General features: G+C 35.6%; 1 protein-coding gene across 3 annotated transcripts in view; it reads left to right on the top strand.

The window, feature by feature from the left end:
* Positions 1-7,183: 7,183 nt before the first annotated feature.
* The window catches only part of LOC120630230 (methyltransferase-like protein 9), an 86,903-nt gene continuing 77,673 nt past the window's right edge, over positions 7,184-16,413 (top strand). For 2 of the 3 annotated variants that reach the window (XM_039899375.1, XM_039899377.1), the window contains exon 1: positions 7,184-7,688. In XM_039899375.1, the coding sequence (XP_039755309.1) occupies positions 7,371-7,688 (318 nt within the window). In that variant the 5' untranslated portion in view covers positions 7,184-7,370. The remainder of the gene's footprint in view (positions 7,689-16,413) is intronic. The other variant, XM_039899376.1, reaches the window with a different exon arrangement.

Raw genomic sequence — 16,413 nt, 5'->3', positions numbered from 1 at the left:
CTGCAAACGATACGCACGAAAATATATTTTAACGATAACAAGTCGAGTTATGGTTATAGAGACCACTCGGATATAAATTAACGCGAAGAAAGTCGACCATTAACGGCAATAAATGCGGTTACGCAATACAACAGATGCCTGGCTGAGGGATTTTTATTAGAAACGTGATGACTGTATTCGTGCCGAAATCAGAGGATCCAGAGCATTGCGGCTAACGTACGTGCTCGCCGCGACACCTTCCGGCCGGTGTGAAAATTAATTATTTTTTCATCACTCAATACCCCAATACCCCAATCTGTAACGTGTAATTGACTGTTTAGCGGTTTATAGATAATTTCTCGGTATCTTCCCACCCTTTGTGACGGTTTAACCGATTTCCTGCCGAGCTACGTGAAAATTTAACCTGCTTAATCCAGATCGAGCTTTAAATGACATTTTCTCTGAAGGAAGATAGGTAGACCACAACAAAACAACGAATATGAGCGAGGATGGTTAGCCGCAAATCATAGAAAGATTTGCTGCATTGATAAAAATAAACGACGGGCGAGATTACGAAATCAATATGAAATTGCATTTCCTAATGTCAATTGTTAGTTACGGAGTGCAATAAAGTTCCAATAATCATGATATGAAATAATTCTTGGCCGATGTGGCCGTGCTGCGTGCGGCTCTTTCTTCTTCTCAGGGTAGGGCTGCCACAGCGCCACTACACTGAACTCATCTAACCACACAAATCAAACTCAAGACACGATCTATAATAATCTTTTAAATGTGTTAGAATAGTAACACATAAAAAAATGAAGACCACCATAATTTGAATACGTTTTTTCATTTTTAAAGATATCTCGACTAATTTGGGAGATTCATTATTGTTCGAAACCTAAAAGAAAACCTCGAAGATTGACAATTGATACAAATGAATAAATGCAATCAACCGTGCCATCTGTCTTATTTAGTAGATAATCTCTTTCAAGTTTAATTATAGTTAAGAAATTTATCTTTTAATTAAAACGGAATATTAGTTAGGACTAAGGAACTCAGAAAATCGACAACGATATATAGAGATATACTTAGTTTCGAAAATAGTATCCACATTTCCTTAAAATATCTACACTTCTATATTTTATGACATTTAACGAGCTTAAATCCCACTATTAAGTATTTTCATAAGTATTGAGATGCTTTTTTTTTTATTATCGTCTTTTCTTATTACTTAGTCATTGCTGAGGGATCGCCTCCTATGCTTGCACTTGACAGCCCTACAGTTGAGGTAGGTATCCCCTTCTCTGTCTGCGCCCGAGGATCGCACGGGGTATGATGAACTCAGTAATGATCCAATCAGAAGTGAAGTGCATCAAGTCGCCGCTGTGAGAATGCGGTTGGGGGTGCAAAAACTACGAGCACGGATTTAAATTAAACTGACCGCTTGCTTTTGTTTTGAGATACCTTATCAATAACCTCGACGATAGAAGTAATTATAATACAGGCCCTACAATACCTTTAGATCCAACCTATATGTCTTAAACCTTTTATATGCAATTAAAGGTTGTAATCCCGAATGGTTGAGTACCTTAAGCAGGCTCCTATTAATAATATAGTAGATCTGCTGTCAGTCTTTTGAAAGTAATCGCGAAAATAAGTTTGAAGTCACAAATTAGGGGCATATTTTCTTAGTTTTCTAGTAAAAAAGCCAATGTGTTCGGGCTATAATATATATGTGTATATGTTGCGAAATTTAGCTGTGTGTTACTAATTATTTGACCAGTGTAGCTTTGATAAAGAAAAGAAAAGATGAAAGCGAAGATTAAACCATTTTTGGGCTCATGGTCTGATTTGCACGTTATAAAGTCCACATCTGTTTATGTTCCCGCATGCGAGCGAACTGTACATAGAGACCTTATTTTAGAGGTTATATTTATGTTTATGAAGTAGGTAATGTGATAACTCTAAAATATTGTCTAAAATATTGAAAGGTAAAGTTTTTTCTTTATTCTGTCATGTACCAATATGGTCCAATTGTTAAAAAATTCGTTAATTTCTGATTTCAAGGTTTTTAGGGAATAACTATTGTATTATTATGTAATTTAAAAATTAAATAATTCTTCTATCTGACTCGACTTTTTGAAGTAAAATATTCCCTGAAACTAATAAAAAATTCTGGTAATTCTGCAATATAAATCAGTTACGAAATTGCTAAAAAGTATTGTCTCGTTTGCCGCATAGCATTGAGGCACTAAGTGTGCGCTTTTAAAACATTTTTTTGGAATTATAAAATAAGTAATGGTCTCAAAACACTGGCTGTTACGTTTCTCCGATGGCTTGTAATTATTTTAAATGTCCCGCGTGCTCAGGCGCAAGCCCAGAGCTTGCTCGGGGCGATCTGCGCGTGATCGAAACACCATATTGAACTTGCGCAAAATTAGCTATTGTTTTCGTTTTTATTTTAATTGCATTTAGATTGCTTTGTTACAAGTTATAGTGCTTTATGCGCGTACTTACATAAAATAATATTCTAGCTTTATTTAAATACCTCACCTACTATGCGCCTATTTGAATAAAGCCTAAAAATAAAGAAATATTTGACTTTGGCAATGCCTGCTCCATCTACTCGACACTGGCGAAGTACCTTGTGCCCTGTTGGCATACATAAAAACCATAAAGAAGAATTTAATTTAATTGAATATAGATATTTATGCGTAGTATTGGTAGCCTCCTGGTTAAGGCTACACTGTCAATTTGCCTGAATTTCAAACAAATTATTATAAAAATAATTATCAAAAAAGAGTTGTAAGAAAAGTATGCGTGTTATGATGTCAAATACACGGTAGTGTGTTTGAAATAATAAAAAAAAGTGGTATTTAATATGCGTGTATGGGTCAAATACATAGTAGTGCGTGTATTTGTTTTTTATTTATTTAATGTGTGTAAAAAACACATTACACTACATTTACTATATGTCCGTCCAATTTTTGTAAAAAAGGGTAGGTACCTACTAAGTTTTTGCTTTACGTATTAATTCTACACTTAATGCACTACGCAGAACTAGATTTATTTGCGGTGTAATGGGCGTTTAAAAATACACTTTACACTACTAGGGATGCAAGCTAAGGCACTAGACTAAGGTCCAAAATGATTCTGTTATGCACAATTATTTAAGCAAAACTAAATTGCATAGCTTAAAATGGTGCTGTCCTTTTGCACGAAGAACATAGGTAGTGAAAAGAATGATACTGTTTCTATTTTCTAGACCTAACGAATTTGTATCGTTTAAGGATTTTTGTACAAGACGATTCAAGAGAAATCTAAATACATAATTATAAACAAAAAAAATTTAAATGAAAGGCTTCCTTGCGGGGATAGAACCCGGCCCGGGTTCTATCCCCTCTTTCCACTATTCCACTATACATATCACTTATGGCGATACCTCATTAGTGCGTCACAAACCGCTTGAATGTATTTGTTTGTTAGTCCTAACGTTATGCCCTAATTTAACAAACAATCGACGTGATTTTTGGCATATTCCGTTCTTTTAACTGAGAGTTAGTTAAAATAAATAAATATACTACGACAATGCACACATCGCCATCTAGCCCGAAAGTAAGCTTAGCTTGTGTTATGGGTACTAAGATGACTGATGATTATTTTTATGAATGATATACATAAATTCTTATAAAATACAGATAAACACCCAGACACTGAAAAGCATTCATGCGCATCAAACATTCTTCCAGTTGCGGAAATCGAACCCACAGCCTTGGACTCAGAAAACAGGGTCGCCGCCCACTGCGCAAATCGGCCGTCCAATAGGCTTTGTCCCAGGAAAACAGTTCGTTTAAAATTAAAATATGGAAAACGACTGCAACTACGCAACGGAAAGCATAGAACTGAAACATACCCACTGATAAATTATGAGCGTAGCTCTTTTATGACGCTCCCCCGCGCTGTATTAGTCTTCGCACATTACATGACATCAGTGCATAGATTCATCAGTTTGTCTCAAAGTCGGTCTCGGAGATCAGAATTGTTTGGTAGCACTTTAAGTACTCTATTTACGTGAGCCCTCCAGTTGCCAATTTAAACTATAGTAGGATTCCAAAAATAACTTTGGACCTGTCAATGCATAATTTCGAAAAATGTACTAAAACCTATATATTGCAGCAAGTTACTAAACAATTGATGAATTTATTTTCGGCAAGGTTGCTCTAAAGCACCCGGTTCCGGTTTCATCCCTCACAAGATAGAACTATTAATGTTACAATGTATATTGTTGATGTTGGAAAAGAGCTCCTGACGAGTATCTTGCCGGCTTCTTTTCTGTAGAATCTACCTTGCATGCTGCTCGTATAGCCGCTATAAACGGACATAGGTACTTGACTTTTCAGAAACGCTTATAGAGTTACTTTGAGAAAATGATTTTTTAATTTTGATTTAAATATTGAATGAAGACCCGAAAATGTATTATCTATCAATACGATCAAATTTTATCACTGAGATACGCAATGGACTAGAAAATATTTAATCCCAAGCAATAATTCTTATCATCTTACACAGTAATATAGGTGTCTTGTATAAATCTTTATCACTTTACACAATGTCATATTGTACGCAGCGAGACTATCAAACCGGTTGAAGCCATCCATTTGTATTCGCCGCTAACTTCAACACGTTTGCAGAAACTTAACCTAAAAAGTGTACCTGGTGATTCTGTTTTGTACTTGAAATCTAGGTGAATATATCTATATATATCTATATAGATGGAAAGGTTTCATAAGTTAACAGTGCCTGAGATTCAAGAAGACGTAAGTACCCACTTTTAATGTGATGGCTTCAGTAATGGTTTATTTTTATCCATACCTACAGCTGGCCATTTGCCTTCAAGTTTTAAAGCAGAGACACACCAAGCTACTTCAACCATTTTAAGACACCTTAGCATAAACCGAAATCACTGTTGCTTTGTATAATTGTTTTAAATTTTGATTAAAATAAGACTTCGAGACAAAAAAATAAATTTGATTGGCTCTTCTTTGTATATTTAAAATCTAAATATTCAATTTTAATAAAATATTTTTTAATAATTGCCAGACACTCAGGACATGCGCAAGTATGATTTAACGACATACTTACTTACAATTCGTGCAAATGCTGATCTCAGTGTAACCACAGTTCCAACACAAAACAGGGTTTTAAACAGTTCCCCATTTTAGATTTGTTCTTTATTGGCTAAGAATCTAGTTGATTATTTAAACTAATCACATTAGTTTCGCACATTGTGAGGTGATAATTTAGTGGTTAATGGTCGGCATCCCCGTCGGTGAGACCGAGTTCGATCCCAGGCATACACCACTAACTTTTTGGAGTTGTGTGCATTTTTTATTTGCACAATTACACTATCTCTTGCTTCAACGGTAAAGGCAAACATCCTGCCAGTGAAACCATCATGCCTGAGAGTGCCAGAGAAACCATCATGCCATAACGTTCTCAAGGGCGTGTATACTCGACTACTCCTATAGTCTACCAATTCAGACTCGGCCAGTAGGATAAACTACGCCTGCCTGATTCAGGGAGGAAACCCGTGCCCTGTAGTGAGCCCGAAATGGGTTTATAATGACGAAGATGATACTTTTTTGGGTTACCTGAAAAATTGTGAAAGTTCGTCTGTTCTATTACTTACTTAAATAGACTATGTCCGTTGAAAAATTCCAATTTCATCACCTTATATCTTTACCTAAAAGGATTGTAATTTCTTGAAAGAAGTCATAAAATTTGGCCGTCAGAATATTATGGAATATGGAGTAACTGCATCACCAAAAATCCCACTTTACTTATATAATAACTTATATAATAGCCTCTTACTTTTTATGGGATAGAAACATCTCAATTCGCAAAGGCATTCGTTTTTATAACTTCTAACGCAATCCCTGAGCTAAGAAGTGTTCAAGCACATCGGTGGGACAGTGAACGGTCGGTCACGGCCAAGGCTGAACTGAGATTCGGATTTATTGAACTTCTCGCACAAATAACTAAATAAATTTAAAGTGCTTCCTACAACAACGTATAAGTAGATCAGTTATTTATTCGTGTAAATGATTTCGTACCTAATTGAAACGATAAATAACTAGTTAAATAATAAGTTAAACTTGTGGTGCGTGAAATTTGTGCAAGTAAAATGATGAACTCAGTTTTAAGAGAGATTGTTGCGAGGGCATCGGTTGAATCAAAACAACAGAAGGTGTGTATTTATTTCTTTCTTATGTGCTTGCTTAGTCGAACTCAGCTGTTGCACAAAACAAAAACTTTTTTTGACCCACGATGCTACTTTGCTAGTTTTCCGGAAGTAACAAATAAAATCATAAATCTTTTAGCCTTAATAAAAAATGGGAACTCAAACTAACGTGCTCATCAAGGCAGAGTACTTAGTCGACGATTATTGTAACTCCTGTAAAAAACATGCACGTCACGAGTTAAGGACATCTACCATTTTCTGGTCTCATTTAAATGAGATAAGAGTACAATATGAGGAAACAAAATTAGCCCTAAAGACTGCAAGTCCTCTGCACAAAAAACTGTAGTAAAACATTGTAGTCACTCGAGAAGGTGGCAGTTTACATTTGTAAAAGCTAGTCAAAAAGCTTTAATTGATTTGTTAGTGGATCTTATCTGCCCATTATATATATATAACATCGTTTGATGTTAAAATAAAATTTTATAAGCCTCCCATGTTGAATAATTATTATAACAGTTTAAATTAGTTAATTAGTTTAAATTAGTTTGAATTGTAAATTAGTTCATTACACGGGCTCAGCAAGTTTGATTTGATAAATTGAATAGGATGACCAGCAAGCGGTCTGAACTTCGCCAAATAGCTTTCCTCTGTAGGAACACATTAGCCGCCGTGGTCGATCCCGATTAATAATTATCATTTTTCAAAAGAATCGAAGTTTTGCCGTAAGTTCCATAAAAGAGAATACCAGTGCCCAGGTCTAGGATATTTACTGCTAGTGCTATTAATGTTGTCTTAAAAGCTTCACCTGTGTTTTGGCAATGTTTTTATTCAACAATATACGAATCTCCCTTTAACGTTTTCCGTAAATAGGAACGTGCTTTCTTTTCCAAAACAATCTTGACGTTGACACTTGACAGATTCAGATTTGACACTGACAATTATTCACATTCTAAACAAAACTCTCGTTTCGCCTTGAAATGCTATAAAATATGTTTTTTTTTTCAATATTTCCAATTTACATGTATACGTAATTTTATAATCTACCTCGTGCTATTCAATTTGTGATATATGTAACCTACAATACATACAAAAACTCTAATAGAAGTTATACCTTATTCAAAGTGCCAAGTTGTTTTTAAAAACGTCGATGTCCATTACACTCCAAATTTCCGTAAGTTTAATTTTTACGTACCCGGTGTTGTTGTTAGACCATTGGTACACGTGTACAAAACCTGATGTTTACTCTTATTACACAAAGGACTATGGCCAGATCTGTCGAAGACATGGATATACTGAACTAAACGAGTCAGACTTGGACATTTCTGTTACTAATTCGTATGAGGATGAAGATATGGCAAGTAACTCAGGATTGAATGGATTGTATCGGCCCAGAAGTGCACTGGCCCGAGCCTTGTATGAGAAACAACAGAATGATAGACACCTGCAAGAGTTTGATCAGAATGAGGTAAGTTTAGTTGTAGATTTACTCTATACAAACAAATATAATAGATGAGTGCAGATGGTTACATTCAGTTTAAACTATTAGTCAGCCTCAGCTTGTAGTAGTTTTACCCTGTCTGCTAAATTGTGAGGACTAAAATTGATACTAATATTAGTTTGATAAATAATTAATATTAGACCGAAAATAAATCTTTAAGCGTCTGAAATTAAAATATTACAAAATATCAAAACATTTGTTTGTTTCATATGTAGGTAAGGGATTTGACAAGCAGTGTCCTTTGCTCTGTTTTGTCTTTGAGGTTGAAGGTGCCTAAACAGGTAAATAAGGGTTTCGAAAGTATGATAGTCTTAAATTTATAAGGTGTTTGAAATATAGAAGTTTGTTTCTTAATCCATGGACATGTGCATAATGTAGAGAGTTGACAGTAACTAAATATTTTATTACTAAAGGAAACATAGCCTCTATTTAAACATTATAAGAAAGGTCCTTTCCTACGCACATCGTCATTTATAACAACTGTGGTTGGTTGTTGACTAGATTTAGTCTTAAGATCTTCTTCTAACCCATATGCCACATTATTTGGGGCACAACATATTTTCTTCTTCAAAGTTGAAGACAGACTTGACTGAATGTTTTTGTCGCTGGAATTACTGTCAGCTTTTAGTGCAAAGGGGTAAAGTTATAAATTGCAAAATTAGTGAGCCACACTGAGCATCTGTATCACATCATTCCACCCCCGTTCTGGAGAAATTTCTCTTCACTTCAGACTCATTGTAATTAAAAGGCCATTGTCTCATCTCTTATGAAGGTGAATTTATCCTTGACATGCCTAAAAAAAGTCTGCATAAACGAATATTCTGAATCATTAATTAAGAACGTAAGATTTTTTTTTTATCCTTTTTGATGAGATTTACGACAGCATTACTTTAGACCTAAAGGTTGCCTCTCCTGCCTTACTGAAATAAAATAACTGCTTAATTGATAATAAATAAATAAATATACTATGGCAATACACACATCCCCATCTAGCTCCAAAGTAAGCGTAGCTTGTGTTATGGATACTGAGATGACTGACGAATATTTTTATCAATTATAAAAGTTAATACTTAAAATATATACATATAAACACCCAGGCACTGAAAAACATTAATTTTCATGACACATACATTTTCCAGTTGTGGGAATCGAACCCGCGGCCTTGGATTCAGAAAGCAGCGCTATGTATATCCCACTGCGCCAAACGGCCGTCTAATATCTAAATCTATAGTTGTATGCATGATCTGTAGATCACAAGGTTCCCATTAAGTTCTTGAAATGGCTGAAAGATTGTTAGGTATTTGGTTTTATTTTGTTATTGCATTGGACCCACATGTTGGGTATATGCTCTGAAACTCCTATGAAAGAAGCGGCCTGTGCCCAGCAATGGGGTATGTATAAGTTAAGGATGATTATAATGACTGAAAGTATAATGTATATCCTCCAAGAAATAGCTATGGATGTAACTATTGGTCACATGCCGCATAATATAATGGCATTAAATATTTCCTTAAGTTTCTTCTGTTTTATTTAAATTATTATTGGTTAATAATAATTCAACTGTACTTATTTACAATATTATTTTTAACAGCATATTTATTTTATTACATTGTTATATTAATATGGATGCAAAAGTTTATTTTTTCTATTTTTGTCTCTTATATTAATCCTCAAGTCCCAGCTATGAGATAATCGTTTAAGCCCGCCAACACACCTTGGAGCATCATGGAGGGTAAATAGATCTTAATATCCCTCCATCCTAATCGAAATCAACAAAAATTATCAACATTGGTTGATATTTGATGATTTTATAGAGTAAAGTCGTGAAAACAAATCATCTTGAATTGTTTTCTTTGGAAAAAATTTGTAACTGACCTTAAAAGCAAGTTAACTCTTTGGAGATTTAGAATTACTAAAATATATTTAGGTAGATAATATTATTAACAGATACCTATCTGTTAATACTCCGATACCACCTATCGTTACCATCGAAATTCTCAAGATAAGATAGGTACATCGTTACTAAACTATATCCTCTACAAAAATGTTCAAATTTGATTCGCGACGACATCCCAACTATGTTGATTGGTAGAAACACTTTCCCTCGGAGCTATCAGGATACCGGGACTTTCATCTGTAGTATGTACCTACGTACAATTGTACATGCAATCGAGCCTCAACGCTCACGTGTGCTTCAGTAACGAGGATATATTTGCGTATGAAAAACACGAAATACCTCTGAATTGTGGAGGGAATAAGACATTCAACCCTCTCCCCCGCCTCACCCCTCCCGCCCCCCCGCGACCCTTTTAACTTTCATCTCTGTCGAGTGCTCGGTCCACATACTTTTGTTCTATTTGATCAATGTTATTAAAATGTCGCGGGCTTGCGGGATTACAAACATCTGACTATCGTATAAACCGCTTCATAACAATTGGTTGGCCGATACGATTATTTCGCGACGTCCTATCAACGTGAACAACTTCGATACGAGTTAACCTATGGTAGGTTTACTGATATCAAAATTGAAAATTCAGTAGGGCCATCAGATCAGCATTTATTCAATAAATTCAATTTATTTTTATTTTGAAACGTCAAGTACGAAAAAAAGCTGTTTCACATCCCTATCCCTACTTAATATTATAAATGTGAAGGTACGTTTGTTTGTTACGCTTTCACGCAAAAACTACTTAACCGATCCACATGGAACTTTGTACACATATTCTTGGAAGTGTTAAAAGTAATATAGGATACTTTTTATCCCGACACTAAGCTCGGTTTTTTTGGGAGAGGGGATGAAAATGTTTGACGATTTTACACCATAACTCCGACAAATGATAACCGATTTAAATAACTATTTTTCTACTAAAGAGGTTATATGTTTAATTTTGTGTTTAATTTTGCCCAAACTTTTTGTAGATCTGATGAATTTGGTTGGCGATAGAGGACAGAACCCCTCATTTAAGCATAGCGATACTGAATACTTTAATTTTTTTTAGAACTACAACTAAATTGAATGCCACATCAAAAAAAAAAATCAAACGCAGACGAAGTCGCGGGCAATAGCTAGTACTACATAAATTGACGAACTTTTGTATACAGAAAGGTATTCATTCTGTTCATCTTTAAAACCAACGGATTACAGATACTTTTAAACTGAAGACAACAAACGGTTCGGGGGGATTTTAAAGATACAGAAACATACGTATGCGACCTGTGAGCCACAGCTAGTCTATAAGGTAAAATATAAAGTACAGACTGCAGATGTACTATTAAATATTCCACACTCAATTTAATAGGTCCAACAGTTAGGTGGCAGTTAACACTTGGCACTGAGGCCAAATCGCTCCGTAAAGGACGCCTTCATAGCAAGCAATCACAACACAATCACCCCAGCCTTGCGTGACACCGAAAACGTCCTCGTTCATAAGTATAAATTAATCCATTTAGAGCGCTCGCCCGGCACCGGCCGCGACCGACGATTAACGGAAGCGTCTACTTAACTAATTTATCCCCGGGTGGTTTTAACAGAATGGATAGCAGTGATTACGGATGATGGCGAAGATCGTGTGACAATTGCGCGTACGCAACTACTCAGAAGTGGGATGGAAAATTTTGTTCTTTACTGTTTATAGTGTACAATTGCAAACAATGTAATATTTCCATATTATGCGTATTTGATACATGCTCAGTTTCTGAACAACTTCCATGGCATTCCGTGACGTGTAGCACGTAATTAGCAGTATAAAAGAGTTCTTGTCTCATACTCAATGAGTTGTTTATGTGTATTTGATTAATGTTTTATTAAGATAACATACTGAAAGTAGAAGAAGAAGAAGAAACACTTTATTGCACTTATAACATACAGGAAAAGAAACAGTAAGGAGTATACAATGTAGACATGCAAAGGCGGCCTAATTGCTGCAAGCAATCTCTTACAGGCAACCTTTGTAGATAGGACTTACAGCAAGAGAACGGCATAGTGCCAATAGTGTTGATACATTAATACCAAAATGTAAAGATACAAATACAAAATATATATAAGTAGATTTTAACATACAATTCAAAAGAAAGAAATATAAAGTAAGAAGTTAGAAGTAACATAAATTCTACTGATAGGGTAAACAAACGATTCCCATTCATGAGAAGATTTTAAAGACTCATGAGTCATGACGTTGATTGCTGATTTCCGAAATATCTTATAGAATCTTCGGCTATTTAAAAACAAATCGTCCATTTACAGAACGATTAAATTTTACAGAACTCTGTCTTTAATATAGTCTACAAAGGTGGTAAACGATTGTATAAAATAAGGAATTTTGAAATACTCATTGATGGCGCTTGTACTTAGAGTTGTAAAAATACAAAAATGTTTATTACTGTAAATAATTTTTTATGTAGCTATAACTACAATGTATAATTGGCTTACAAAAATATATAGCTATAAAACAAAATATAGACATGATCGAAGGTAGGAACACGCTTTCGGAAGTATATATGCCTATAGGCTTGCTATATGCAGTAAAGACTCATTTAGGTCACTTATAGATTTATTTAATAAAAATCTAATAAAATAACCAAATCTCAAAAATAAGTTGGATACCTTTTACATAAGCTATATATAAATTGATTGTGGATATGAAGGGGCCTTCCAAATTTGCATTTACTACAATCTACACATGCTAAAGTACATTGATAATATTCAAGAGGACTTTTCAAAGACTCATTCAGGTCAATTGTAAATTTCTATGGAAAATAAAAATCTACTATACTCCTTAACTGTCAATAATCCATTCGATAGCTACTAAAGTAACTATGGAAATGATCGGAGGTACGAGCAGGCTTTCTGAGGTACATAATATACCTACAGGCTTGAGTACATTGGCGATACGAAAGGCGTGATGTCCGCACACAGCTAAGACACCTGAGTCGCGCTGGGCGCATCGCTCACTGCAATCTGTACATTATTTCTCCATTGTTCGCGTAACGAGCCCCCTCCTCCCACTTCCACCCCGAGCACCCCCCGCCCCACTTTCCCACACCCTGCCCCGGGGCGGTGGGACCTCTCTCGCGCCTTTCTTTTATCATTCCTCTCTTTATTTCCGAATGCAAATAATCCTCCACACGTGTGAGAACCGAAACCATTGTTCTCGCTTCCACCCCCGCGGGGGACCTTGGTGACGCAATCTTTTCCTTCAGCATTTACATAAATGTACCTACACTATCCAAGAACTTATTACGTTACGCATGAAACATTAATTTCTTATGCATATAAAACATTATATCTTTCCCATAGTGTCGCAGGTATAAATTTTCTTTGTAAAGAAAATATAACTTTTCCCTCCACTGCCTCTTTTCTGAGTTTCTCTTTATTACTCTATCAAACAATACCGGGATTGACTTCTGTGAAACCTCACAGAGAAAATCTGTGGTGAACCTAGAAATTTATATTTAGTTGAAGTATTCTTTAAAGAGCTGAGTTCTGCACTAAGAAAAATCCAACCCACAGCGCACAGCAGAAAGTCGGAAAAAGACGCGGATAGTCAGTATACAAAGGGGTTGGGCGGAGCAGGTTTGTTTCGAGCAAAATTAACCAATTTTGATATTTACCCTAAAACATGGCGTCGATTATACACGATGAATTTGTTACGTTTTAAACATATTTTAAACAATTTAAGAATTTGAAGTTCTTTATGCAGCATCATTGAAGAAGCCATATCAATATATTATTTAAGCATGGATTTAAATGTCCTGCTAGAAATTTTTAAATAGTAACTAGCGGTTCTCCGCATCTTTACTTGCGTACAACTTATATATTTGAGTTTCCCATACAAACTTTCATCCGCTATTCTGCTCAATATAACCCGACCAACAAATTCGTGTATTAGCACGTTGTAACAACAAACATACAATCCGAAAAAAAACGCTTTAGCTTTGTTTATATATTATACTGAACTCAGGTATACCATTTTTGTTTTAATAATTAAATATAATAAACTAACGACAGTATCAAAAAATACATTTCAAAATAGCAGTATGACCGACTGACTCACTGTAAATTTTTCAGAACCGCTCATATATGGCATATGCCAGCTAATATGAAAATAAATAGAAGAGAGCAAACTTTATAAACTTTGTCTTAATAGCAAATGGCGACCGCACTTAGCAGCTGTTTCAGATAATTGCTAAGAACTACAATATTTGTATAAAAATGCATTTATTTCCTTTTTCGAGCCTTGTTAAATCACCGCCATCGGATTAACGGAGGCGAGTAGTGTCGACGCTCATTGGGAGTGGAGGACAAACAGCTCGTTAAGCGTTAGTCGGACGGAAGGGTGGAGTCTTTGCTTCCCAAGAAAAACGCTAAGTGGGAAATCAATACGTATTATAGGCGCGATATCGGGCCCGGCTACCCGTCACACTATGATGGATGAACGCAACCAAACTTTCCGCACTGACTTTAATAATGACAATATACAAATTGACGTCCGCCCGGCGCTTCCGAAACGCGATACACTGTCGCCACTCACATTATGTAAACAAACATGGAAAAAACGGATCGGCTACCATCAATTTTAGTAATAGAAATCTCAATTACATTGTTTTTTTCGAGACGCTCATCTATCATGCGTCCCAAACTATTGTTTGGATCCAATCGTCGCCTCGAATAACAGTCGCGTTCGTGACGCGCCGGTGTGCGATATTGGAGTAGATCGACAGGCGGGAGTCAGTGGCACCTCTACATATTGAAAGCTATTCGGAATTTGCAAATAAATACATGCACACGACGACGTGCATCCCGCTAGCGCATCTCTACTCCCTTTTAAAATTGAAATCGCATTCGGTGGCTGTCTCTTGGAACCTACCTATGGTTTCCAGCGATATTGAGCATTATGAACACGTATTACAATTCGATATACACGATACACCCAAGTTGGATTATATTGTACGTGTTTTACATGTCTCCCTTTTTAAAGAACATATAACTAATTACTCTATATTAAATGCATAGTTAGATAGATAGATGAACACTTTATTGAACACAAATTCTTCAGAAACAACACAAATGAGGTACAATAATAAATTTAAACAAAGATTGGTATTCATAGGCGGCCTTCTTGCTAAAGCAATCTCTGCCAGACAACCCTTGAGAAAAGTAATATAAGAATATAAAGAATAGCGGCACAATGTATAAAATTAACTGAATATAATGCATGATGAATGTTGATCGAAACCTGCAAACACTTCATGATTACATTTATTACTTATACCTTGGAATTATTCTTTATTCAAATAGGCACATAGATGGAACTTTAGATGCGTACATTACATGTAAAATGTGATATAGGAGTGAGTTGATGGCGATTAATAAATTCGTCAACTTTAAACTAAAGCTACGAAGGTTCCAAACGCGCCCTGGTCTAAGTAGAAGCCCACAACAAACTTAGCCGGTTGTTATTTTTTTTTCATTATCGCCATCTCACATTGTCATTTAAAAACTATTAAAGAAGCAACCTGGTTAGAGCAATAATTTACACCCAAGCATTTTTATCGTTTTCGTAGTCTTTAATATTATAATAGGACTATTCTATAAGCTTACGTTTAATACAAACAACAAACATATTTACTAACTATGGGTTCAGAGTCACACAGGAGATGATGGAGAGAGCTAAACTCTACATGATCAAATGAAATACTCGTATAGGGAAATCCGTAGGTACTATAATTATAGTTACTATCAAAACACAACGATGGGCCGTACTTACCTACCAAATTTGGAAAACTAGTGAAGGTTAGGGTCCCAAAATGCTGACTTATCGGTGGACCGATTGACGTCAAGTTACACACATCGACAAACGACCTGATATGTCCAACAATGAAAACCATCAGTGAGATGATTGCTTAAAAATCGCTAATTGTTGTGTTTAATTTAATTTCAAACATGTATTATGCTATCAAAGATGTATGAAGTTTACGGCCCAAACCCTGCTTACTCTGTGAGGGTCGATATTGAGATGATGATGATGATTTATATTTACCCTTTATCGCATATTACCTTACTAGTAAATATTTGAGACTTAACATCCATGCTTTACAACAATAACAAAATATGACCAATGCAAATTTTACCCGTTAACGCAAAAACGCTTTTATTTTCATTGATCTTATAATTCATGCTCTCCACATAACCACGCAAGTACCTTTAAGAGCCGTTTGCGATCCACCCACCTGAGACCAGTTAGCACTTACAGATGCTTAGTAGTGTATAATGCTTTCAAAGCTTCTATAAACACTATATTTAGAAAAGTTCTGAGCATAGTATGGTGACAATTTATTTACCTACTACCAGTGGCAAACAGTTTTTCGTATGAAACTTTTTGTGCATTTCCACTAAACGGTTTTATGACGTACTAGCATGGGCACTATTAGAAAATTATTGTCTATCCGTTGTGGTGTCTGTCTCTTAAAATATCCGAGTAACGGGTAGAGATCATTATCTCATGGCACGCAAGCTAGCCCTACCGGTCTATCTTCAAGCACGTACCCAGTTTGCTGTCAAACATCAGTCAGGGCTATCAGGACATTGGTTTCCAGGACATGGCACCTGTGAACGGATTCAAAAGCCATCAGCCATATAGCCATGCATGAAATTTGATATACTTACTCGAAAAAGCAATTCTTCTCCCTCCCT

This window comes from Pararge aegeria, chromosome 16 (assembly GCF_905163445.1).
Source record: "Pararge aegeria chromosome 16, ilParAegt1.1, whole genome shotgun sequence".
In the NCBI taxonomy this organism is placed as follows: Eukaryota; Metazoa; Arthropoda; class Insecta; order Lepidoptera; family Nymphalidae; genus Pararge; species Pararge aegeria.
Note: the sequence above shows the minus strand (reverse complement) of the source record. Positions and strands in the feature narration are given on the sequence as shown.